At 39.6% G+C, this 26,809-nt stretch overlaps 1 protein-coding gene across 4 annotated transcripts in view; it reads left to right on the top strand.

Annotated features, from left to right (window-relative positions):
* Positions 1-230: 230 nt before the first annotated feature.
* The window catches only part of Micu3 (mitochondrial calcium uptake family member 3), an 85,730-nt gene continuing 59,151 nt past the window's right edge, over positions 231-26,809 (top strand). For all 4 annotated transcript variants that reach the window (XM_004672594.2, XM_045141378.1, XM_045141374.1 and 1 more), the window contains exon 1: positions 231-599. In XM_004672594.2, the coding sequence (XP_004672651.1) occupies positions 231-599 (369 nt within the window). The remainder of the gene's footprint in view (positions 600-26,809) is intronic.

A 26,809-nucleotide genomic window follows, 5' to 3' on the forward strand; every position in this document is an offset into this window, starting at 1 on the left:
ACCTCGGATCTGCCGACGCTGATGGCCGGGAGCTGGCGCGGTAATTTACGACCGCGCGCCGGCCGGGCGCCGCCTGGACTGCGGGACTCTCCGTCCCGGGCCGAGATCTGCCCACCGCGCTCGCTAACCCGCTAGCCAGCAGCGCTCTCGCCGGGCGGGCCGAGTTCTCGCGAGGTTTCGTCCGCTACCCTCGCTCTCTCTCCCAGCCAGCGCCGGCCGAGGTTCCCGCTATGGCTGCGCTGCGGAGGCTCCTGTGGCCGCCGCCGCGGCTACCGCCTGCGCTGTCCCCTCACCAGCCCTTCCTGGGGCCGTGCGGACGGCCTGCAGAGACGGTCCCCACGTTCCCAGGCCGGCCGTTCTCGTGCCGCGAAGATGAAGAGGGCGCCGTGGCGGACGCGGTGTGGCGGCGGCGGCGCTGGGGGGAGCTGAGCATCGCCGCGGCGGCCGGCGGGGGGCTGGTGGGCCTCGTGTGCTACCGGTTGTACGGGGACCCCGCGGCCGACCCGGGCCTCCCGGTCGAGAGCGCAGCAGCACAGCCCGAGGACACGCCCCGAGGCCGGGGGCTGCTGCCCATCCCCGTAGCCGCTGCCAAGGAGACGGTAGGTGCGAGAGCGCGTGCGCGCCGCCGCCGCCCGCAGGTGACGCCCAGGGCGGGGCTGCCAGGTGTCCCACCTGCGCGGGGAGGGGGCCCACAGCCGAGCACCTCACCGAGACGCCCAGTCAGCGTGACACCTGGCCTGGGAGGATGTGGGGCCTTGGGAGCCTTCAGCTTATACTTCAGTAGGTGGGGAACATAAGGCCTGAGGAGACTGTTCACGTGGGTGTTAGGAACACCAGGATGCCTTCAGTGATGCTTCAGGACCTTGAAGGTTGTTACAGCTGCTTTCCATCAACCAACATCCCAACCTGCCAGCCCCCTCCCCTGTACACACAGCGACCCCCCCCCCCACACACACACATAAGCACTGTCACTAGCGAAGACATCACCTCTCCCCATCCTTCGCCCACACAATGGAGAGCTGCATCTATAAGACTGGGCTGGACAAGGCAAAGCAAATGATTCAGGAAATCAAGCGCATGGCTATTTCTTGAAGCTGTAGCCTGAGGTCTCAAAAACCACAGTGCCTTAGTGAATGAAGTCCCAAGAGAACAAATGCGAAAGCTGTGTGGTCTCCTTATCAAAAAAATATAGACCAGAGACCAAATTGGAAATATATGTATGTGTTGTATGTAGGTGTAATCGTTTTTTGTTTGTTTTCTGTTAAAACCTGAATCCCTGAAGTGAGTAAAATAAATCAGAAGTTGGATAAGACATCAAATGTAGGAAGCTATGAAAATAAAGCTAGCTCCTACAGAAGCAGTATCGTATGTGTCAACTAGTTTGATAGAAGGTAAAGATGAGTGTAAGGCAAGAATGAGGACAGGGGTTTGGTGTTTTTGTCATATCACTATATTTGTCATGTTAATAAAATGTCGAGAGAAAAATTTCCTTGCAAGACCGAAAGAAGATGAAAGTTCATTTAGAAAAGAAACAGCTATGCTATTTTAACGAAATGTTACCACCTTCATGTGCAAGTATGCATTACTGAACAGATAAAAGTACAGCAGGTTTTTTGGGGTGCAGCTTGTCAGTGCACTTAGTTTACAGAATTGACAGTGTGTATTGCCATCTAGTACTAGTCACAAGCACGTGAAATAAAACATAAAATAAAACAAAACATACAGTGCTAACAGATATCCTCAACTTTCAGCCCTTCCACTAAATGCACTTTTGTTGCTTTAGGTAGGAGAATAGCATAAAATTTGTGTCCTGATTTATCAAGTCAAAACTTGTAATCAACCATTGTTAATCTGAAAATGGGTTAAGCAATCATACTTTTGCTGTTCTTTCCTTCTTTTTAAAAATTAACTTCAGAGGCTGGAGAGATGGCTTAGCGGTTAAGCACTTGCCTGTGAAGCCTAAGGACCCCGGTTCCAGGCTCGATTCCCCAGGATCCACTTTAGCCAGATGCACAAAGGGGCGCACATGTCTGGCGTTCGTTTGCAGTGGCTGGAGACCCTGGCACACACATTCTCTCTCACTCTCTCTCTGTCACTCTCAAATAAATAAATAAACAAAAATTTAAAAAAATATTAACTTCAGTAGAGTTGAGAGAATGTCCCTTAGTTTTAACAGGCCTGCACTTAGAAAGTAGAACTCTGGCTTCACCTTGTACTGCTTGTGTCATTTTAGGCAAATTATGTAATGTCTCTGCCTGTTTTCTTTTCTGTAAAAAAATTTTTTAAAGCCAAGAGAAAAGGATCATAGGGTGTTATGACAAAAATAAAAGTGGTATACCTGTTTGTAGTAAGCTTTCAACTAATTCACTTAAGCTGTTATTCATTTACTGTCTGATTTTTGTTAATTTTCTTCTGAGGTACTAGGATCAAGCCCAGGGCGTCATGAATAGTAGACATGTGCTCTACCATTCATTATTGCCCATTTTAACTATATTATTATTGTTTTGTGTGCATGAAAATTGTGGTATTTTGTTTTAGAAGTCAAATGATACTAAAGCTCTGTGTCTTACCCTTCCCCAGTGTCTCATTATACATTCCGATTGTCATATATTCTGAAAATATTTATAATCATTTTATATCTGAAGCTTAAAATTTTCACAATATTGAACTTTGTATGTGTATTTTTAATTCATTGTGCCTAAGTATTCAAGGATCCTTCCTAAGTGGAAATTCTATCTATGAAAGTTGTATAAAATTTTCTTGTTCTGTTTCTGGTACAATTCCATTGTTTCTACTCTCTCTGGAACTATTAGTTTAGATTTAAGCCTCCAGACAGATCTTAATTCTCTTTTTTTTTAGTTTTACAAAATTTTATTGCATAAACACACAAAATACAAAAATATGGTTACTTCGATCAGTAAATGACTTAAAATATTTTAAAACATTTTAGAGGAAATAGTTTTACTACATAGAAAGAAATTGGATTCCACACAATAAAAACAGCATTCTCATGAAAGAACAAACACACTTAAGGGCAATATTTTTTGAGTTTATTTTATCTTTTTGTTGTTTTTTAATTTAATTTTTTATTGACAAACTTCCATAATTGTAAACAAGATCCATGGTAATTTCCAACCCCCCCCCATTTTCCCCTTTGAAACTCCACTTTGCATCATATCCCCGTGACCTTCTCAATCTGTCTTATTTTGATGTCATGATCTTTTTCTCCTATTATGATGGTCTTGTGTAGGTATTGTCAGGCATTGTGAGGTCATGGATATGCAGGCCATTTTGTGTTCCGAGGAGCATGTTGTAAGGAGTCCTACCCTTCCTTTGGCTTTTACATTCTTTCTACCACCTCTTCTGCAATGGACCTTGAGCCTTGGAAGGTGTGAGAGAAATATTAGAGTGCTGAGCACTACTCTGTCACTTCTTAGCACCATGGTGCTTTCTGAGTCATCCCAAGGTCACTGCCATTTGAAAAGAGAAGATTCTCTAAATGAAAGTGAGAGTGACATTAATATATGTGTAAACATTAAGAGAAGTGCTTGATGGGCTGTTTGGTGAACATAGTATATACATTTAGCCAGACACCAGCAGATGTTACACTCTTAGGGATCATGACTATCTCTGTTGTAGGTTTCAGTGTCAGGGATGTATTCCCTTCCATAGAGTGGGCCTCCAATCAAATAAGAGGGCAGTTGGTTTCTCCCATAACAGATGTGCTGCTATTGCACCCATTGGCTCATTTGTCCTGGCTGGCCAAATATAAGGCTTGCAGTGTCCACTGGTGAGTATCTTCATTGGTGAATTTTCTCTCTCTCATTGAACTTCATGTAGCATGGCTTTTTCCAGCTTTCTTTCAGCTGGTCTATATGGAGGAAGTTTTCAGCTCAGCTCCAGCAGGATTTCTCAGTGACCTTGAAGCCCAAGTATGTAGAGTCTTCACCAATAGGGTCTTATCATCTGTTCCTGGTGGGAAACCAAGGGCCTTGGCAATGGCCTGTAATGTTTTGGGGGCATTAGGGACCTCCCTGACCAACAACTCACTGGAAGGTATCCCATCCCTGGCACTGAAAATTTTCTAGTAACAATATATGGCTTCTGAGTGTTCCATTGTCCAAAAAAGTAGGTTTCCATATGACTTATTTATATCCTCTTAGATTTTGATTAGCCCTCCCTCTACCTTTCCTTTATTAATGGGAAGGCCTAAGTGAGGTCAGAGGAAGAGATTGAGTTAAGGGCAATTTTTAGTGGGTATGTACTCCTAGAACTAATTTATATAGGCATATCATAGATGATTCAATAATCTTGACTGAAAGAAGATTCAACCAATTATGGAAGATTTTTTATTATTATTTCTATTATTGACAACATATTTTATATGGATACATCATGTGTTGGTACACTCGTTCCCCTTGTCCCTGCCTCCATTCTGTTGGGGACCCTCCTCAGTGGGGTTGCATGACTGTCTATGGAGTTGTGGTTTATGTGTTGTGGGAGCAGTAGTCAGTTATTTTTTGTGGGGAAGGGAATGCCTATGGACATGTGTCCACCTGTGGCTCTCACAGTCTTTTTGCCCCCTCCAACTATGGAAGATTTTGATTATATTTAGAACTTCAGCACTGAAATTGAAGTAAAAATATGTAAACACTTTAAGTGATCTAGATGTATTTTTTATTTATTGATTGTGAACTTTACTGTATAAACATATTGCATATTAGCCATATTCCCATCAGATTATACTCTTATGTTCCCTCTCCCCTGCCCCATTTCCCTGAGGACCCTCTTCTGTGAAGTGATCAGTATTCACTGTGCAGTCATGATTGCATCAGTCACTCTCTAGAAGGGGGTCAGACAATGCCTCAGGTTACTCCTTCCCAACCTCTGGATCTCTCCACCGCCCCTCTTCCACAATGTTCTCTCAGCTGTGGAGGTTGTTTTATAAGTCTCCTTCAGTGTTGAGCTCTATTTTTGGGTCTCCTCAGTGTCTACCACCATCTCCCTCATGGAGGTTCTCAGACTAGCAGCACTCTGTTTAATCTGCCTCTAACTCAATATCTCCTGGGATCTGGCAGATGTAATAGAGATGGCTGTTCTGGTTGAACTGATGGATCTTGGATCTCCCTGATATATACTGCCATCTGTAAAAGGCAGAGTTTTCAACCAAGATGAGAGCAGTATGGATCAAAGGGGATACTCACAGTCATTTAAAAAGCTTTTTTTTTTTTTTTAAATGGGTGTACCCTCTTATCTTAGCCAAAGAACAGTGGGAACTTCCCTTTAGATTCTATGACCTTTCTATCCATAGACTTCTGACTTGGTTCTCAGTACTAGGTATGAATTCCTGCCCTGAGTCAACCTCATATCCAGTTAGAGAGCAGTTGATTACTCTCATAGCCTGTGTGTCACTATTGCACAGATGTGTACATCATACACAGCTAGTTGATTTTGTAGCTTATAGGATCCACTGCTTGATCACTCTATTGGTAACTACTATCCCCAAGCAGCTTTCTTAGCACTTTGTAGTACTATAAGGGGTAGCCAGCAGGGGGAGGCTTCTTTAGTTTCAGCATGATCTCTTGAAGTCCTGTGACTGAAGCCTGTGATGTCTACAGCATTAGTGTTTTACCATTTAGATCTTGTAGTAACCAAGTGCTTTGGCAGTGGCCTTTATTGTTTTGGGGGCCTTATGGGTGTCCATTAACAACAGCTCACTGTGGGGGATAATGCAGTTCTGGCACTGTGATTTTTTAGCAAGAGCCTATGGTTTTAGGGCTAAGTTTCTTCACTGTCTATGGGGTACTTCTGCCTGGACTATTCCTCCAGTTATTATGAGATATATATCTTTTAGCAAGCTAACCAGGAGGGCAGATTTTAATTCTCATGCTAACCTTTTTGATATCACATGTTTAAAAGATTTTGTTTATTAATTATTTGAGAGAGAAAGAGTATTGGTGCACTGGGGCCTCTTGCTGCTGCAAATGAACTCCATGTGCTTGCACCACTTTGGGAATCTGGCTTTATGTGGGTACTGGCAAATCAAATCCAGGCAAGCAGGCTTTATAAGCAAGCACCTTCAACTGGTGAGCCATCTCCTCAGCCATGGTATCACATCCTTAAGAATCTTTTGGGCTGGAGAGATGGCTCAGTGGTTAAAGGTACCTAATTTCAAAGCCTGACAGCCTGGATTCAATTCCCCAGTACACATGTGAAGCCAAATACACTAAGGGATACATGTGTCTGGAGATTATTTATAGTAGCTGGAGACCTTGGAACACTCATATTCTCTCTCCCTGCTTCTGTCTCTCAAATAAACAAAGTATATAATTTTTTAAGAGGATATTTGGTTGGTTGGTTTATTTCTTTCAGCCATATCCTTGACTTTACCTTCTGTGGTGGTTTGATTTAGGTGTCCCCCATACACTTAGGTGTTCTGAATACTAGGTTCTGAGCTGATGGAGATTAGGGAATTAACACCTCCTGGAGGCAGTGTGTTGTTGGGGACAAGCTTATGGGTATTATAGCCAGTGTCCACTTGTCAGTGTTTGGCACACTCTCCTGTTGTCATCCACCTGATGTTGGCAAGGAGGTGATGTCTACCCTCTACTCATTCCGCCTCTGCCATCATGGAGCTTCCCCTTGAGCCTGTAAATCAAAATTATCCATTTTCCCCACAAGCTGCTCTTACTCAGGTGATTTCTGCCAGCAATGCGAACCTGACTGTAACACCTTCCAACCTTCTTACTGAATTTTTTATTTGTGCATTTTAATTAAAAAAACTTTTATATATTGTGTGATGCTTATGTGTTAAAGCTGTTCCATTTTGTTTCAAGACTACTATGTAGTTTTTAGTGTAAGGATATCAGTGATGTTTTTATTTTGTTTCCTGCTCTATGCACAGCTTCATTTCCTCTAGGTTCTCTTTTATTTTAGTTGAATGTTATTGTTTTGGGGTCCAGTGTTGCAGAAGTAAGACCATCGACTCAGGGAATGTGAGGCAAAGTTTTATTGGGTAAAAAAGAAAGAAAAGAAACAGAAGAAAGTCTGGTATTAACAGGTCTGCACTCCAGAATCTGAGTGCAGCCCTGAACTGTTTGGAATGTTTTTCATAAGAAAGACTTATGAAGCCTTTTATAAAAAGAAGAATATTATGCTGAACATAAGCCTGGCATATACATTAACCATCATGATAGAATGATAATCAGGAATTTTGAAGATGCAAAGACATTGTTTTTAAACATCCACCAGAAGGACTTTCCTGCCTCCAGAGATTTGTTAAAATATTCTTGCTTATCCAGGGCTCTTAGATAATGACTTTCTTTCTTTTTCTTTTTTATATTTGTTTGAGAGAGTGTGAGAGAAAGAGAGAATGAGCACATCAGGGCTTCCAGTCATTGCAAATGAACTCCAGATGTGTGTGCCCCCTTGTGCATCTGGCTTACATGGGTCCTGGGGAGTTGACCCTGGGCCCTTTGGCTTTGCGGGCAAGTGCCTTAACCTCTAAGCTATCTCTCCAGCCTGATAACGACTTCCTTGAATTGTCTGTTAAGTACTTCATTGTCTTCTTTGCTTTGTCCTTTAAGGCAAACATTATGCTGATCACTTCTCTGTCATCATTGTGTCATGAGTAGATGTGGAACTTAGCTCATGTAGACACAATAAATATTTGTTGAGTTAAATAATTCCATGCTAAATATTATGAGGTTTGCAGGTATATTCTTGAAAGTTAATAGTTTAATCTTTTAACCAATATATACATAGCATTAGCATTGGGAAGACTTCAGTCAAGGTCAAAATTCCAGTTCTTGGGAGACTACATCATATGACACTATTTATTTTAATTGTGCCAGTTTGACTTGCCAAGATTTTTCAGTAAGCCATAATCCTGAATTGTATTATTATAAAGGGATGCTAACAAATTCTTTTGAACCATAAAATATAGTGAGAAAGCACCATTTTATGGATATAAAACAATTTTGCTATAAAACTGCCCTTTTTTCCAGGCTCAGAAAAATAATGTATTAGATTTTTGTAGATGCTTTAATATAATATTTTATTAGTATAGAACACATAATCTCTTTATGACCTATTAATTTTAAAACTAACCTAGTATTTTAGATGACTTTTCTCTTTGGTTTATATACTTCTGTAATAATTGCCAGTATTCATACATTTTGAAATTTATTTCACTGCTTTTTTTTCCCAGACTGTTTTTCAAGGCAGCACATCTTGTGGGGTGAGGTTATGCTAAGTTGGAGAATTTGTCACATGGGTGAAGTTCTCATCAGTCTTTAACACAGGTATAGCTTTTTTCTGGGGACTTGATTTTGCACCTCTTTATTCTTTGATAGTTTTATTAGTATGCTGTCTGAGGAATTTTGCTGCTATATCATTTGGCTAGCATTAGTCATACTAGGTAATAGTAGATGTGTATGCTTGTGAGTTATTTTTTGCAGATTGCAGAAGTAAAATCTATGGCTCTTTTTTTCCATTTTCTAAATATTTTAAACTAGTTTAATATTCAAACTTTATCTTTAGTATTTGGAATACTAGAAGTATACTCTTTCTTGCACTCTCAAAGAATGCCTATGTTGAACATGTATGTAAAAGAATTTTAAATCACTCACTTGTCTTCTACTTTTTGGTCAGGATGATATCTATCTAATTGACACTGTAAGTATGGACTAGGTAAAATATTTGGGTTGTTCCTTTCCTTGAAAAGAACACAATAGATGGTTCAAGATACTTGTAACAGTTCAAAGTGAAAGTTTCTTCACTTGTTAAATATTAGGGCTAAAGGACTCTTATAAGTTAGGCACACATTAAACTAGTTCCAGCCTATTATAATTCATAATATGCAAATAGGATAATATAAATCTTTTCTAGCTGTTTACTAATCTGACAGTAGTATACGACTTGTAATTCTCCATATGCATACATTGTTCCTAAGAGATTAAGAAAAGGAGTTAAGAGGTACTTGAATAGTGAATAATAATAATATACAAGAGGGCTGGGGGAGATGAATGAGTCAGTAAAGTGTTTGTCACAGAAGAATGAAGAGCAAAAACAAGGGAGCAGAATATAACCCAGAGCTAGGAAAGCAGAGACAAGAGAATCTCTAGGGTTTGCTGGCCAGTTACTCAGCCAGATCAGTGAGCTTCAGATTCACGGAGAGACATTATCTTGAAATCTAAGATGGGAGCAATTAAGGAAGACATCTAACATCAAAACATATGCACATGCACAACACACACAAAGTAAACAATAAATAATGTGCAAGTCAATAGAATATAATGAAGGTGCTATATGTGGGAAACAAAATAAAATTGACCATGAGTTTGAGGCTACCCAGAGACTAAATAGTGAATTTCAGGTCAGCATGGGCTAGAGTAAGACCTTACCCCAAAAAAACAAAATAAATAAATAAATAAAATTAAGTCCCTCCTTCATGAAATAATCATAATGTAGTTATAGTTCAAGTGTATTAGGGTCCTATATGTGATAAATAAATCTTGAAAATATTTAGGGGAATACATCTTACTGGTTTTTCAAAACAAGACAAAAATAAAACCATTAATGGAAAAATACATGTCACTTCATTTAAAATATCTAAAAAAATTACAAAGAAGTGTTAGAGTGGTTTAAGATGTAATACCTACCAGTAGTTAGAATATATAGTAATGAGTGAAAATTAAGAAGACAGCTTAGTACAGAAAAAATAATATGGGGAAAATGTTGTTGTATAAGGCTAGATTAGTTTATAATAAAAAGTGGATGAACACGTGAAGAGATGTACACAATAATAACAATAATAACACTACTTCTGTGTGAAAGTCTTCTTTTAATAATTGTGCAGAAATGCCTACAAGTTGCTACTGTCTAGGTGGTAAGTGTGAAATAACTGCACCTTCAAGGTTATTTATGCAACCATTCTTAGGAGGGTGTGTAGCTTAATAGGAATTTGGGAATTCAAGCTGAAGTATTTATGTGACCTTTTGTTAAGTTTACTTATTTATTTATATTTAGTATGTGTGTTGTGTACGAAAGAAAGCAGATGGTTTTGCCACAGTTAATGTCTGGAGGTCAGAGGACAACCTCAGCTGTCGATGTATATTTTCCACCTTATTTGAGGCTAGCTGGCCTGCAAGTTTCCAGGGATTCTTTTGTCTCTGCCTCCCACTTTGCCAAATGAGTACTAGTATCACAGGTGCTACCTTACGTGGGTTCTGGAGATGCAAACTCAGGTCCACTTACTTGCATGGCAAGCACTTTACCCACTGAGTCATCTCCCCAAACTCTGATTTTATTATCTTTAACAAAAGGAGTCTGAGGTTTTCTAGCATGTTGACATTCCAGGTAGCCAGAGGGAGAAAACTGGAACAAGGAGGAATGTAAATGGGAATGCTTAGTGGATCAGGTCCAGAGGTAGCATGCATAATTTACATTCAGATTGTATTTTCATTTAGAAATTTATGTATGTGTATGTGTCACCAGTGTCTTTCTGTTGCAAATGAATATCAGACACTTTTCACATCTGGCTAGCTTTATGTGAGTTCTGAGGAATTAAACCAAGGCTGACAGGCTTTGCAAGCAAGTATCTTTAATTGCTAAGCCATCTTCCCAGCCCCTGTTTTGCATTTTCTGAACTCATTCATATGTTTGGGATATTGGTATGCAATTCACTTGTAAGCATAGGAAGAAGAGGAAGTAGGTTTGATGGACAATTAGGAGAATCATCCATAATGATGTCATACATCCACATGGAAACTCTTTTCAGAGTGAGGCATGGTGGTACATGCCTTTAATCCCAGCATTACAGAGGCAGAGGTAGGAGGATCACCATAAATTTGAGACCACCCTGAGAGACTACACAATGAATTCAAGATCAGCCTGAGCTAGAGTGAGACCCTACCTTGAAAAAACAAAAACAAAACAAAAAAACCTTTTCATACCTTCTCTCCAGTGTACAGTATGGAATTTATTCCTTTATTCCTTCAGTTATATTTAAACTGTTTCTGTGTTGGAATTTCATATATTCTCTTCGTATCAGTCAGGGTTCTCTAGAGGAACAGAACTGATAGAATGAATTATATTAAAAGGGGAATTTATTGGATTAGTTTATAATTCAATAGCAGTTGCAGGCCCAGGAATCAAGGAACCCACTAGCTACTCAGTCCACGTGGCTAGATGCCTCAGAAGTCCCAGTCCAGCACTGAAGGCCTGTGGGTTTCCTGAGGAGCCACTGGTCTGCAATCCACATGGGTCTTCAGTTGACACTGGTCTTCAGTCCTCACTGGTCTTCAATCCACAGTGGAAGGCAGCAAGCACCGCTAACAGCCAAGTGGAAGGAAAGGACTCTTTTCACCCAGAGCTTCCTTATATAAAGTCCCCCTCTGAGAGGAGCTGCCTAGTCTGGGGGAAGAACTTCCTTCTTCAGTTAATCCTTCCTGGAAGCAACCTCAGAGACCCACCCAAAAGGGCTATCTGTGGATTACTAAACATATCAAGTTGACAACACCTTAACCATCACAAATCCACCCCTTGTAACTTGATACCAAATTATATCTCCTTACATTATATTAATTTCCAAATGAAAACAGTAACAAGCTTATAATTCTGCCTAACATGGTATAACTATTCTGTGTATAACCTCAGATGAAAAATCTTCCCCCCAACACAAAGCAAAGTTCCGTAAGGAATGTTTAGTCTCTAATAAAATAGGTGAAATATAAATTCAATAGCAGTTAGCTAGTGATATAATTTTAATATTGGTATAGATAAGTATAAACACTCTATAACAAGGTAGGACAGAAATATGGCAATTACAGTCCTCTTTTTTGTAACTGGTCACATTGCTTGTGTTTGTAACTACCTTCTTCTGCTACCCATTATGTATTTCCTCCACCTTCAGCAAGCACCTCAACAGGCTTTATTTATTTACCTGGAGGAGTGACCCATACCTTCATTCCTGAAGGATTTGTGCCATTTATCACACGCTACCTCGATTGGATTGTTGCAATTCGACTTTGATAACAGGGCATGGTACCAGCAAGAGACACTCTCAAGGATCTCCTGTACTCCAGACATACTCTTCCTTACCTCCATTGTGGAGGAGCAGTCTGATTTCCCCTTGGTAGTCTGGATCAATCACCCCTACTAACACTGTAACTCCTGTCTTAGCCTGTTCATTTCAGGAGCCCAAAATGGCCATGGTGGCAGGGATGTAGGTTATGCATGAGCCCAACAACATGGACTTCCACTAACTAAGGCTGAGTGGGCTATAGCTGCTGCTGAGTGCCAAATCTTCCAGCAGCAGAGACCAACTCTGAGCCCCTGATATGGTAGCATTCTTCAGGGTGACCAGACAGCACCTTCGTGGCAGGTTAACTACATTGGACCACTTCCATCATGGGCAGGGCAGTGTTTTGTCCTTACTAGAATAGACACTTATTATTAGCTTTGCCTGCACCTAGTGCAGAATGCCTTATCTACCATCATGGTATCCCACACCACATTGTTTCTGACCAGGGAACTCACTTCACAGCCAAGGAAATATGGCAGTGGGCTCATGGTCATGGAAGTCACTGGTCTTATCATATTCTCCACCACCCTGAAGCAGCTGGCTTGATAGAACAGTGGAATGTTTTAAAAAAACAAAAACAAAAAAATCAGCAGCTATAGGTAGCAAGTAGGTAGCAGTAGTTTGAAGGGCTGGGGCAGTGTCCTCCAGCTGGTTGTATATGCTCTGAAATCAGTGTCTCATATATGATACTCTTTCTCCTATAACCTGGATTCATAGTTCCAGGAATCAGGGGGTGGAAATGGGAGTGGTACTGTTTATCATCACTCTAGTGATGTCAAATTTTTGCTTCCTGTTCCCACAACCTTATGCTCTGCGGGCGGGGGGGGGGGTGTTGGGGGGGTGCTTTTGCCAGAGGGCACAAACAACATTCAATTGACACCATTGAGAGAGTGGTGTCATTGCTACTTGAAACCTGACTCTGTGGCTTTTGCCTTTTGGGGCTGATTTTCAAGAAGAATGTGGAGAATTTGAAACCTTGACCTAAGTAAGAGACACCTTGCAGTGCTGTAAGTAGAGCTTGATGGACTGTTCTGGTCAGAGTTGAAAGATTTGAATGCAGTAAAAACTATGGACTGTGACGTTTGGCTTAGGAAGGTGAAAAAGAGCTTTGCTTAGACTGGGCTAGAAGCAATTTGTGTGAGAGGCTTGCTGGTATGTCTGTGTCCTTAGAATTTGTTCAGCATTGCATAGAAATGGACTGGTGTGAGCAGAGGGAGATGGCACAGAAATGAAATTTTTGGGCTGAAACTGCTGCCCATTTAGCTGCAGTTGTATGAGAGATTACTATTGGGATTGGGCCAGCTGACCTGCACTGGGACAACAGAAAGAATGCAGTCTTTTGAAGGGGACTGGATGCTGAAAGAGTGTCCTGTTCATCAAAGTCTGATTTATTCCCCTGTGGATTAACAAATTGGCCTCCCACCTGGTATTATGGAATATAAGAAATGTAGGAAAGAGATGGTCATTGAATTTACAACATGGTCTTTTGTTTTGGAAATGGCCATGAGCGGTGTGAAGCAGGATCGCCTACATGGAGACCTGATGGAGCCTTGAGGATGGACTGTGAGTTGCAGCGGAGATGCAGTGGCAATACCAGGACCACGAGAGGGCTGCAAAAGGGAGCTGCTGGCCCCAGATGAATTTTCCAGGACTGTGAGTAGCCTAGCTGGAGGAGCGGAATTGGAACTCCAGAGACTTGTTGCTGGTTAGAGTTATTGGGCCTAAGACTTGTCACTGACTAGAGTTGTTGGACTTGGAGCGACAGAGTTTGATGTTTAAATCTTGTGTTGGTTGAATATTTCTTTGCTACGCCCAATGCCATCTTGTGCTGTGTGTTTATTCTGTGGCATTATGGGTTGTAGGGTTTTTTGTTGTTGTTGTTTTGTTTTGTTTTTTGTATTATGGCTCAGTTAAGAGGATTTGGACTTGGACTTTGATGTTTGAACATCATCAGGATTGATAAGAACTATGAAGACTTTTAAAGTTAGACTAAATGCATTTTATTTTATATCATGTGTGAGTATCAGTTTATGGGGAACAGAGGCAGAATGCGGTGGTTTGATTCAGGTGTCCCACATGAAAAGCAAAAAAAAAAAAAAAAAAAAAAGCAAAAGCTTTTTAACATAATGAGATCCTATTGGTTGAGTGACTGTTTTATTTTCTGGTCTACTGGGTATTTTTTCAGGAAGTTCACTCCCCACTCATATATCATGGAGAATTCAATTTTTTCTTCCAGTAGGAGAAGAGTTTCAGATCTTATATTGAGGTCTTTAATCTATTTAGACTTGACTTTTGTGTATGGAGATATGAATGGGTCTGGTTTCATTTTTCTACATATGGTCATCCAGTTTGTCCTACAGCATTTGTTGAAGATGCTATCTTGGAGTGGAATTCTTCTCCTTCTACTATGCCCTGAATTCTTATATTTGATCTTTTCATAGTGTCCCAAATATCTTGAAATTCCCACTCATACTTTTCTATAAGTTTGTCTTTCTCTTTGTTGGACTGTATTAGATCTGCCACCTGGTCTTCTGGCTTAGATATTCTGTCCTCTCCTTCATCCATTCTACTGGTGAGGTTTTCTTCAGAGTTTTTTATTTCATTAACTGTGTTCTTCATTGCTAGTAATTCTGACTGGTTTTTCTTTATTATTTACATTTCCTTATTTATATCTTGTATTGCCTTGTTTATTTCATTAAATTGGTGTCCTGTGTCTTCTTTGATTCCTTTGATTTCCTCTTTGATTCCTTTGATTCCTTTGATTTGTTCTTTGACTTCTTTGAACATATTTACAATCATTCTTTTGAAATCTTTCTCAGGCATTTTCTCTAACTCGTTCTCACTGGAGGTCATTTCTGATGCATTAATACTTTTTAATGGATTTATATTGTCTTGATTTTTAGTGTTTCTTGTGTTATAATGTATATATTTTTGCATCTTGGATTAAGTTAATGCTTGGATGTTCTAGCTAGCTGGATATTCTTAGCTGTATCAATTGATCTGATGTTATATATCTTTAGGGTAGGAGCTTAAGGTGTTAGGTGTGGCTCTTAAGACTCTCAAGAGTATCTACAAAGGTGTTCCTAGGGGTTGGGATTGCCTGCTATGGGAGTATTCAAGTAGGTTGAGTAGCACAAAATACAGATAGATTCTCAAATATAACTAAACAATGCACACATTTAATGAAAGACAGCACCGAGTATTTATGCAAGAGTAGGTATTATAACAACCAGATCCTCTATCAACAAAGAAGTTAAAATTTCTGGTCTGCTGATGGTTCCAAGTCAGCTTGTGACCAAGTGATACCCTTGCATGGTGCAATCTCAGTTACCTTTTTGGATAATTTTGTTCTCAGTTATGCCTCCCTCTTTGGCACCCTGTGGGTTCAAGTAAGCTGGCTGGATCGCTGGGCCACTGTTCTGTTTTCTGGAGCTGGGCACTTGCTTTTCCTGGGTGGCAAGCCGAGCCTTACTGCTGGATCCGCCGCTGCTGTGGCTGCTGTTGCGGCGGCGGCTGCTGCTGCTGCTGGAGCCTCTGCTGCTGCCGCTGCTGGATCTGCTGCTGCCAGAGGTGCTTGAATTTTGTTTTATAAACCTTGGCGCACCTGTGTTTGGCACATATATATTTACAATAGTGATGTTCTCATGTTGGATTGTTCCCTTGATGAGTAAGAAGTGGCATTTTTTGTCCTTTGTGATTACTTTTGGTTTGAAGTCTATTTTATCAGATATCAATATAGCAACACCTGCTTGTTTTTTTTTTTATTACCATTTTCTTGGAATATTATTTTCCATCCTTTCACCCTGAGGAAGTATCTGTCTTTAGTGGTGAGTTGAGTTTCTTAGACAGCAGACAAAAGGGACAACTTTTTTTATCCAATTGTTAAGTTGTGTATTTTCTTGGGTGAGTTAAGAACATTAATATTTAAGGTTTCATTTTATCCCTAATATGATGGGGTGCTTTATGGGTTTAGATGTGTTCTTATGTTTTGTACCTTTTTGAGCCTGCTCTAGCTTTGGATATTGTGGTCTTTTTGTAGGCTCTTGACATTGGTGATTTGACTCTTCTGTGTGGAGTATTCCCTCAAGTCTTCTCTGCAGGTTTGGCTTTGTGTTCATATAATCATGGAGTTCACTTTTTTTCATGAGAAGTTTTTCTTTCAACATCTATTATGAGGGATACTTTTTGCTGGGTACAGTAGCTTGGGTTGGAAGCCATAGTTTTTTAGATTTTGAAGTGTTGCATTCCACGTCTTCCTGTCTTTCAGGGTTCCCATTGATATATCTGAACTAATTCTGGTGGGATTGCCTTTGTATGTAGTATTTTCTTTCTTGATGTTTCTAGGGTATCCCACAGTTACAGGTACCTGGAAACTGAGAGGTAGGGAATTGAGAGCTGTACCCTACTCACTCCATTTGCATGTACTCTTCAGCACATGGGGATCAGGGGTTGGAGACCTTGGAGCCAGGATGTGGGAGAGCCAAGGACAAGAGGCCAGCTCCTACTGTGGCCTGTGCACCCTCTGACTCAGAGGAATAGGGATTTGGGTACCCTGGGGCCAGTCAATCAGAAAATTGAGCAAAAGGCCTGTTTCTACAGGCCACACAGAGGGCCCATGGAACTGGAGGTGGAGACAAAGGAGTTCTGGCCTACTTACTTCATCCACACATACTCCAGAGCAGGGGATGCAGCAGATGGGGACCCAGAGGCTATTTAACCAGGAAGGTGGAGCAGGGGTCCTGCTTTATCAGCAAACTTGTTGGGTCCAAGCAGCCCCAAGGCAGCAGCAGCAGAACTGGGAGGAGGGCAGGGAACAGGAAGGTCTGTTGGGAGCAAGACTTTAGCACCTACATGTAAGCAAGATTATGTATATTCAGTGTCAGAAGCAATTTGGCTGGCCTTAATAGTCTTTTGTACCGAGAAGTGATTGAAGTGCAGAAACTCTAACAGGAAGGTTTTTTTTTTTTTTTTTTTTTTTTTTGATAGAAACTTGTGTGAGACTCATGGAACTTTTGTCCATGGAAAAACTGTAAGAAGATATAAAAAGGAATGTTGTGAAATAAACCTCACTTCAGTCCTTGCTTCAGCCCTGGACTGGAATCCTTGCTTTCATTCTCTTTCTCCTGTCTTTCTTTAATCCTCACTCCCCATCAGGCTCAAACCCTTTCAGCCAGCAGGCTCCGGCAAAGGTCTAACCTACTCATTCCCTGTGTGCACCTTCCAGAGCTATTTCTTTTAATTGCAATCTATAAAAGTTGTCTGGGAGTCTGTCTTAATTACTTCTGTGTAGCTGTGACCAAAATACTAGAGAGAATGACTAGTAGAGCAGGAAGCATGGAGCATGTGGAGGCAGCTGCTCATCTCAGAGCAGAAAAAAACTGTCAACCTGGGAAAAAATGGACATACTCCCAAAGAATAATCCCCCATAGACCTATTTCAGCCTGGCCCAACCTTCTACAGTTTCCAGCAAATTTCCTACAATTGTGCCACCAACTGAGTACCAAGCTTTTGTCACAAGCCCATGTGGGTTATCCATATTCAAGCCATAACAGAGGCATTGTATATCCAGGCCTACATGATAGTGGTTCATTGTGTAGGTTGAGATTTTATCATTAAAGATCATCTCTCACTCTCAAGAAATATAAAGTAATACTACATTGTATAATCGAGATGGGACTAAAGGTGATAAAACATAAAACAGATAGGTGTCACAGATGGGAGCATTTTCTAGGAAGTTGGTATAGTTTTATCACCATGAACAAATTTAGTGAACATTAAACTTACTGCAACAGGGAAGTTCTGATACATTAAACTTTAGGCATGGGCTGAGCAGCCAAGATTTAGCTAATTATGGGATGCTCTTGATTATCTGATTCTGTCAGCCAAAGGAAAAGGAAGTATTTTATTTTTTTACTTAGTTTTTATAGTTTATGAGTTAGGAATCTATCCATTTTTAAGTTGGAAATTTAAAAGTTCAGAGAGATAATTTTTCCAAGGTTACCTAATTAGAAAGTAGTGAGGCAGACATTTGAACATAAGCCTGAAGGATTGCAAAAGGCATTTACTTTTATTCTAATACATCAAGTTGTGTAACATGACAGAACACTGGATTGGGTATCATAACACTTGACTTTAGTCAAGGCTGCTGTGCTAGACTCATGTGTTGTCTCTGTGACCCTGGTGAAGGTCTCTAGACTATCCACTAGGATAACTTTTTTCAAAATTAGGCTAATATGTGTTTTACTTGTTTAAAAAAAAATACTATTCTAAAACTTTTCTTTTTTAAAAAATATTTATTTATTTATTTGACAGAGGGAGAGACAGAATAAATGGGCACACCAGCGCCTCCAGCCACTGCAAACGAACTCCAGACATGTACACCCCCTTGCGCAGCTAGTTAATGTAGGTCCTGGAGAATCAAACCTGGGTTCTTTGGCTTTGCAGGCAAATGCCTGAAACATTAAGCCATCCCTTCAGCCCCTAACATTGTTCTGTAAAAGTGAGCAACCTACTGTTCTGGACACACATGCACACTATGCATGCACAAAACAAAACACAACAAAAATGCTTTAATTTGTATGACCTTATCAGTTATTTAGGTATGTGAAAGTACTTGATAAAATTGTAAAGAATCTTCTAAATGTAAGCTACTAGTACAAGATGATGAATGGTCAATTGCTCTGTCTAACAGCTTCTTTCTTACTTGATGTCAGTCAGGAATATACTGCTGGCTGTGTTTTCCACAGAGACACATTTGCTAAGCATCAAAACATTTTACCTAGAGAACTTGGGGATTTTCCCACCATGAGAATTTGATGTTTAACCTTTCGACCACCCAGCAAGCTAAGAAAGTGTCTCTTTTATCTTCTTAGACACCTTTAAATAAGCCTGAAGCCATTTGAGACCGCCAAATGGAACACTGCTATGAACAACTGTTTTAGCTACTTGAATAGACTCTTAAGCACGTCCCATAAGATTCTTGCTTATAAATTTCTTAAATATAAATTCAAAAGATTGTTTTCTCTGTAATATTTTATAAAAACTGGTGGCTTGGGCTGGAGAAATGGCTTAGGGGTTGAGGCGCTTGCCTGTGAAGCCTAAGGACCCAGGTTTGATTCTCCAGGTCCCATGCAAGCCAGATACACGTGGTAGCACATGTGTCTGGAGTTCGTTTGCAGTGGTTAAAGACCTTGACATGCCCATTATTTCTGTCTCTCTCTTTCTCCCCTGCTCCTCTCTTCTCTCTCTAATAAATAAACAAAAGTATTTTTTTTTAAAATGGTGGATTGCCAATAGATAGGATCTATTACCAAATGTTAACTTCCTATATGAATTGAATACATGTATTTTTAAATTTAAAATTAATTTGAAACTAGTCAGGATGCATATTCTAATTTAGTGAATACAAATGATTTTTATTTTTCCTTCAATTCTTCATTCTCATTTCTCTGTTGGTTGCTAAATTAATGCATTGTGCAGTGTTGAAGCAGTTGTTTCAGATTCCCTCTTTAAGGTTTTAGCAGTGTGCAGGCCTTGGTTTCTCTAATTGTCTCATAGAGAATTCCTTACCTGGTACTTGACCTCACTCCCTGGGAAACCAGACCTCTCTACAGAGTAAATCCTGGAATCGCTGACCTAAAGTAATGTGAGGCTGTCTTGGCAGTGAACCTTTGCTTCTGTTACTCATAGGAAGGATAATGATGTGCTGTTGCCCGAAGGCCCTACTTTCACTGTGGTAATATAAAAATATTGCTTGCAAAGGTCTGCCTTTGGAAATTCCAGAATCATAATTGCATTGACACATATTTTAATTTCTTTTGGAAAGCAAGGTAATTAAAAATGCAACTCTAATCATTTCTTCCATTTCTTGAGCTTCTCATCTCATCTTAATTCTGTCATAACAGGATTCATACGATAACTGTAAAAAAAACATGGCATATTTTTAGTAATTATTTTTATGATGAAATTATGTATACCACATATGTGTGCAAGACTTATTTCCACATAAATTACCCATTTTTAAAAGTAGATATTAAAAACCTAAAATGTAACTCTCAGTTTCTCAGTGATGAAGAAAGGATGGAGCTTTCTAGTGTTAGAATACTAAAAACCTGTGTGTCAAGTGTGAAAAATTGGCAAATAGGTCTAACAGAATTATTTCCTCGACTATGCAAGATGTAATTTGAAAGTGGCAATATGAAAAGGCACACTTGGTTTCTCTGTTAGCTCTTGATTTTCTATGGTTTCATCTTTGTGCTGTGTAACCTTGTACTTAACAAAAAATTTACGTGACAGCTTAAAAAAATCTATGCTCAGTTTTCAACACTAGCTTTATAATGTCTCTGGATGTGAAAACTTCCAGTTCAACAAAATCTACATCTAACAAGATTGTTGTGATAACGAAAATTTACTGTGTCTATGTTCTGTTGTAAAAACAGCACTATAAAATTATAGATGCCTAGGTAGAACGTGTCCATATGAACCAAGTAATTACAGTTATGTTACATTTACTTGGTAATGTATGTCAAAATCATGTGTCATTTTATTATCTGAAATCTGATAATTTACTGTTCTCACTTTACTAATAATAAAGGAACTTAGAATTATAGACTTTAAAATGTGAGTCTATATACATATATTTTTCATGGAATTTATCTTGTTTCTGTTACTCATATTTCAGAGTTAATTATTTTTGTTGGATGTTTTGACACCAACTTTTGGAATAACTATACAAAGTGAAATGTGAAGAGAACATGATCTAGTTACCATAGTTGGCTGAATTCACTTTCTGTAGGTTGCACTATAGGACAGTAATGGTTTTTACCGTTCAGTTTACTCTATAAATGTAGATAGATCCGTGGTAAACAAACAGAAAACTTGTGCTTATACTCAGTGTCTCAGTTTGCAAGGGTTGGAAGGCCAGACATGAATGTTTCTTAATCTGACTGCAGCGTTTGTGAAAAGGTCATAGTTACAAGCATTTTGCCAAAGTTGGAAATATAAAGCTATAAAAAGGCAAATGCAAACATGAATTTGAAGCCAGTAGTGGCTGTGTTGGAAACTTGAGAAAAATGCAGTCTGCATGGGAATAGAGTATATAGCTGAAGTGAATCATAGCAGGTTAGTGTTTCTTACAAAACTGATAAAGGTCATTCAGAAGTGAATGTCATGCAGCATTTAATTCTACAGATATGGATTATTTTAGAAGTGTGTCTAAATTTCTCTCTCTCTCTCTCACACACACACACACATCACTCACAATTTATAACAAATTCCCCCTTCATCCTTTATAAAAATAAAGGAAAACATAAGTACTTGATGTTCCAAAAGTTATTGTGACAGAAACTGTAAATTGCTAACCATAATTTCCTCTCTTCCTCAATAAATGTTTGGATGCCCAGTGCTTCATTTTCTAGAATTCCCTATACTTGAGTGACCAAGTGACTAAATTTTCTTCACTGAATGTGAACAGAAGTGATTTATATCTCTCTAGTCCTAGCCAGTAAGTGTTACATACACACACACTCTTTTCTTTGACTCATGGTAGCAGTCGTCATTTCCCTCTGAGTCTGTGAACTCAGTGATTGCGCACTGCAGAGCCCTGTCCTCCAACACTACTCCTAGTGTGTTCTTTTTGAACCCTCATTGACAAAGAAATGAACTCACCTTTGTTCTATTTGAGGAACTTAGACTATTGAAAATGTGTCACCCAAAGATCCCAGCAAACTGAATCTGCCTAAGGAACTATGTTCCAGTTTGCAGTGCAGGCTCACACTTCCGTGGTCCAGTGTCCCTGAGATGTCCACAAACACTGCTGGTGTTGATGGCAGCTGAAGAATCTACACACCACACTAAATCTCCCACCTGAAACCAAAGCCAGTGCAGCCTATCCAGCCATTTAACAAAACCATCAGAAGAAAGCTTTCTACTACAAAGACTGTTCTATAAAAAGTCAGTAGAGGCAACTGACCCACCAAATGCACAAATGCTATAATAAGCGCACAAGAAGCAGGGGGAAGCAAGATAAGCATGGTGCTTCCACAGGAACACTGTCAGGCTGTATCAGCACAACACAAAGAAAAGCAACTAGGTGCCTGAAAAGAGTTCAAATTAATGATTTTAAGTAAAATTTTAAAAAATTACAACTTACATATTTTATTTATTTATTGGTTTTTTTTGTTTTTGATTTTCCAATTTTTTGAGGTAGGGTCTCACTCTAGCACAGGCTGACCTGGAATTCACTATGGAGTCTCAGGGTGGCCTAGAATTCACGGCAATCCTCCTACCTCTGCCTCCTGAGTGCTGGGATTAAAGGCATGCGCCACCACACCCCGCACAACTTACATATTTTAAACATATAAGGGCACAGAATAAAACATCCCCTTTCCAAAAAGAGAGGAATGGAGACACAGCAAGAAAAGATAATATGAGGGGATAGAGGAAGGCAATTCAAAATCAGGATGAAAAGTCATGATACAAGTAAGAAATTTAACAAAGAGATCACACACAAAAAAACTTCACCAGTTACCTTTTCATTGATGTGAACAAGTACCTAACCAGAAGCAACTTATTGAAAAGAAGGGCTTATTGTGGTCTTAAAATTTTGAGGGGAAGGTATGATGACAGGAATAGGGAAGCCAGCTTCTCATTGCAACAATGCCAGGAAGCAGAAACCGAACAGAATGTGGGCTAAGCTACAACATGTCAATAGTGGCCTCCAGAGATCCACTGCCTCCAGCTAGGCTTTTCCTCCTAAAAAGAGTCCCACCAGTTGCGACCAAGTATTTTTTAAGTCTGTGAGCCTATGGATGCTATTTCATATCCAAACGACCACAGTCTGACTCTGACTCACATATACTTGTGGCCATTTTATGGTGCAAAATGCATTTGGTTCAACTTTAAATGTTTTTGTACTTTTTATCAATACAAACACTATTCACAAGTCCAAAGTCTATTTCGGGGCTCACGGAAATCTTTTAACTGGAACCCCTGTAAAATCAAAAGCACAAGGTACATAGTTTCAACATATAATGGCACAGAATAAAAATCCCATTCAAAAAGGGAGAAATGAAGGCAAAGCAAGGAAATATTGGACAACAGCATGACCAGAATTCAGCAGGGAAAACACCAAATCCTGGAGCTCTGTATCTGGTATGTAAGAGTTATAATGAGATCATTAGAACTCCAAAGGGCTTGTATAGCTCCACCCCTCCAGCTCTAATGCCTCTGTACACAGCCTCTCTCATAGGCCAGCTTCACTGAGCCTTCAGCTTTCCTTGGATGATTTCACATGGTTCTAGCATCTCTAAAATCCTGGGCACTTTTTTGACTTAGGCTTCATCTTCACAGCATTCTGTAGTGACCTGTCTGGGACTCCTTCCAGGGAATCCAGCTCTGCCTTACCTGGTCAGGTCTCAGTACATCCCTGGAACTATTGGGCAGTACTTTGACCCAACCTTATTTCTTTTATGCCTCTTAACACCAATATCACAAATACTATGCTGTGAAGTTCTGTAGCCAACCTTAGATGGAGCCTGGACACCTTGAACCTCAGCTGTCATGACTTCTTTGTGCTAATCTTGGGAGCATAAAATGTCAGCATTCTGCCTAGAGGACTTTTCTTTCTATAGGAATACTATACACAACACACTGTCCTCAAGATGTAAGCTCTTTCCAAGACAAGCACAATTCATTGCCGGACTTCCTTTGGTCCTGAATGAAGTTCTAAAGGTAATCAGGCCAGAGAAAGAAATAAAGGGTATTCAAATTGGAAAAGAGAAAGTTACATTATCATTGTTAGCATATAATATTTAAAAATAGGAAACTTCAAAAGTGCCACTAAAATTAGAAATGATGAGTCACGTTGCAGAATAAAAAGACAGCATACAATTATGAATTAGCTAAAACAGAAATCAAAATGAATTATATTTTTAAGAGCTATAAAATCTTATAGAAACAAAATTAACTGAAGAGCTAAAAATTCTCTACAGTAAAAACTATAACACAATGATGAAAGAAATCAAAGAGGACACATATATAATCACAAAATGAAAGATATTATGTGTTCATAAATTGGAAGAGTCAGTATTGTTAAAATGTCCATGTTGCCTAAAGTAATCTTAATGATGCCATGAAATACCATCCTGAAGTTTTCATAGAGCCCATTAAGGAAATTAAAAACTGTGAGTTTGAGGCCAGTCTGAAACTACATAGTAAATTTCAGTTCAGCCTGGTCTAGAGCAAGACCCTATCTTTAAAAAAACAAAACCTATCAAAAACAATCTTGAGCAAAGAGAACAAAACTAGAAACATTATGCTGTCTGGCTTCAAAATATACTACAAAATGACACTAATCAAAGCAGTGTGATATTATTACAAAAAGACACATATGCCAAAAGAATAGAATAGAGAGCTGAGACATTAACCAATGGATATATACCAAACTAATTTTTGATAAAAGCAATAAGGATATACTCTTAGAGTTTGAGTGTAAAATGTCCTTCAAAGAGGCATATGTTTGCCTAGGCGCCCTAGTTGGTACCTAGTGTAGTTACCCTGGTGTTGCTGGGACAGTGCACCTGACCAAAGCAGCCCACGGGAGGAAAGTATTTATTTTGTCCTTACAGTCTTGAATGGAAGCTCTATGATGGCAGGGAAAGCATGGCATGAGCAGAGGCTAAATATCATCTCTGCCACAGCAAGGGGAAAGCAGCAGCAGGAGAGTTACCCAAACTCTTGACAAGGAGAAACTGCTAACTCTTAAACCCACCCCCAGCAACACACCCCTTCCAGCAAGAGTCTACCTCCAAATGGCCACAAGCTGGGGAGCACCTGATTCACAGCACCACAGTTGTGTTGTAAGGGTATGGAACCTTTAGGAGGTGGAGCCTTGATAGGGAAGTATTTCACTGGGGGTGGGCCTTAGGATTTTATAGTCTATCCCAGCTTGCCATTCTTTCTCTACTTCCTTCCTGCTGATAACATGTGATGCCAGTTGTCTACACCTGCCCTGCTTTCCCTACCACATGGACATCCACATTAAAACTGTAAGCTAAAAATAAGCTGCTTCTGGTTGGGTGTTTCCTTCAGCAATGAGCAAGTAACTAATACATACACATTGGAGGTAACAGACATTTCAATTTAATAGTGCTGGAAATACTAGATATTTATATGTAGAATAAAACTTGCCTGTCATTTATTACCAATTATAAAACCAAGTTTTTTTAGATTAAAGACTTAAATATAAGATGTGAAATTGAGAGGCTACTAGATGGAAACAGTTAAAATTTTTCAAGACATTACAATGAGCAAGTTTTTTTCTTCAAATCTTTTTAATACACATTTTGAAAATCACAGCAAGCAAAAGCAAAAAGTAGACAAGACTGAGACTACATCATACAAGAGCACTTCTGCATAGCTAGTGATCACCATGGTGAGGAGACAATCTACAGAACAGGATAAAATATTTGTGTTCTACTCATCAGACAGCGGGTTAATATCCAGAATATGTGAACAAGTCCAAAAACTCATAGGCACTGAGAAAACCAATTTAAAGTGGGAAGTAGATCAAATAAACATGTATCAGAAGAATACATACAAATAGCCAAGAGGCACATGAAAAATGCTCAAGGTTACTAATCATCTGGGAAATACAAAGCAAATGACACTGCACTACAGTTTAACTCCAGTAAGAATGGCTATTATGAAAATAAAATAAATAAACAAACAAACAAACCAGGTCTGGTAAGGATGTGTTGCTCCTTGTTGATGGGAATGTAAATTAGAGTAGACATCAGGGAGAACAAGATAGAGATTCCTCAAAACATAAAAACAGAACTTTAGAAACAAAATTATCATATGAACTGAGTGTGGTGGCACATGCCTTTAATCCTAGCACTAAGGAGGCAGAGGTAGGAGGATTACCATGAGTTAACAGCCTGAGACTACACAGTGAATTCCAGGTCAGCTTGAGTGAGAGGGAGACCCTACCTCAAAAAACAACAACAAAAACTGCTGTATGATCCAGCAACCTTAATATATATACAAAGAAGATTGAAATCCGAGCTTCAAAGAGACATCTATACTTCCATTTACTGCAGCAAATATTTAGAACAGCCAAGAATGAAACGACCTAGTGTCTGGTACCTGATATATGAGTACAGAAAATGTGATACATATTTACAAAAGACTATATTCACCCACAAAAAGATTGAAATAATGTGGGCTTGGAAAGTAGCTAGTGATTAAAAGCACTTGCTTGCAAAACCTGCCAGGCTGGGTTCAGTTCTCAAGCTGCCCACATAAGTAGGATGCAAAAAGCAGTGTAAGTGTATGAGGTTCATTTGGAGTGGGCAGAGGTCTTGGTGCACATGCACACACTCATGTAAATACACATTTTTTAAAAGATTGAAGTTCTGTTATTTGTAGCTACATAGGTACATTATGTTAAGTAAAATATACCACACACCAAATGGCAAGTATTATGTGACCTCACTAAGATGGAATCTAAAAGTAAGCCTCACAGAAGCAGAAAATTGATCACTCAAAGCTAAATCTCTTGAAGATCTAAGTTGCATCTGATCCTTTGGTAGTCTGCCACAGTTGTCCCTCTCAGAGATTCCAGTAGGTCAGGTTCCCAGCAGACCTTTATGGACTACTTACCAGATAATTACACACTAGGAACCCTGACTCTGAACAGTGTTCTATCATAGTCAAAATTATTGA

Source organism: Jaculus jaculus, chromosome 1 (genome assembly GCF_020740685.1).
Source record: "Jaculus jaculus isolate mJacJac1 chromosome 1, mJacJac1.mat.Y.cur, whole genome shotgun sequence".
Classification (NCBI taxonomy): domain Eukaryota; kingdom Metazoa; phylum Chordata; class Mammalia; order Rodentia; family Dipodidae; genus Jaculus; species Jaculus jaculus.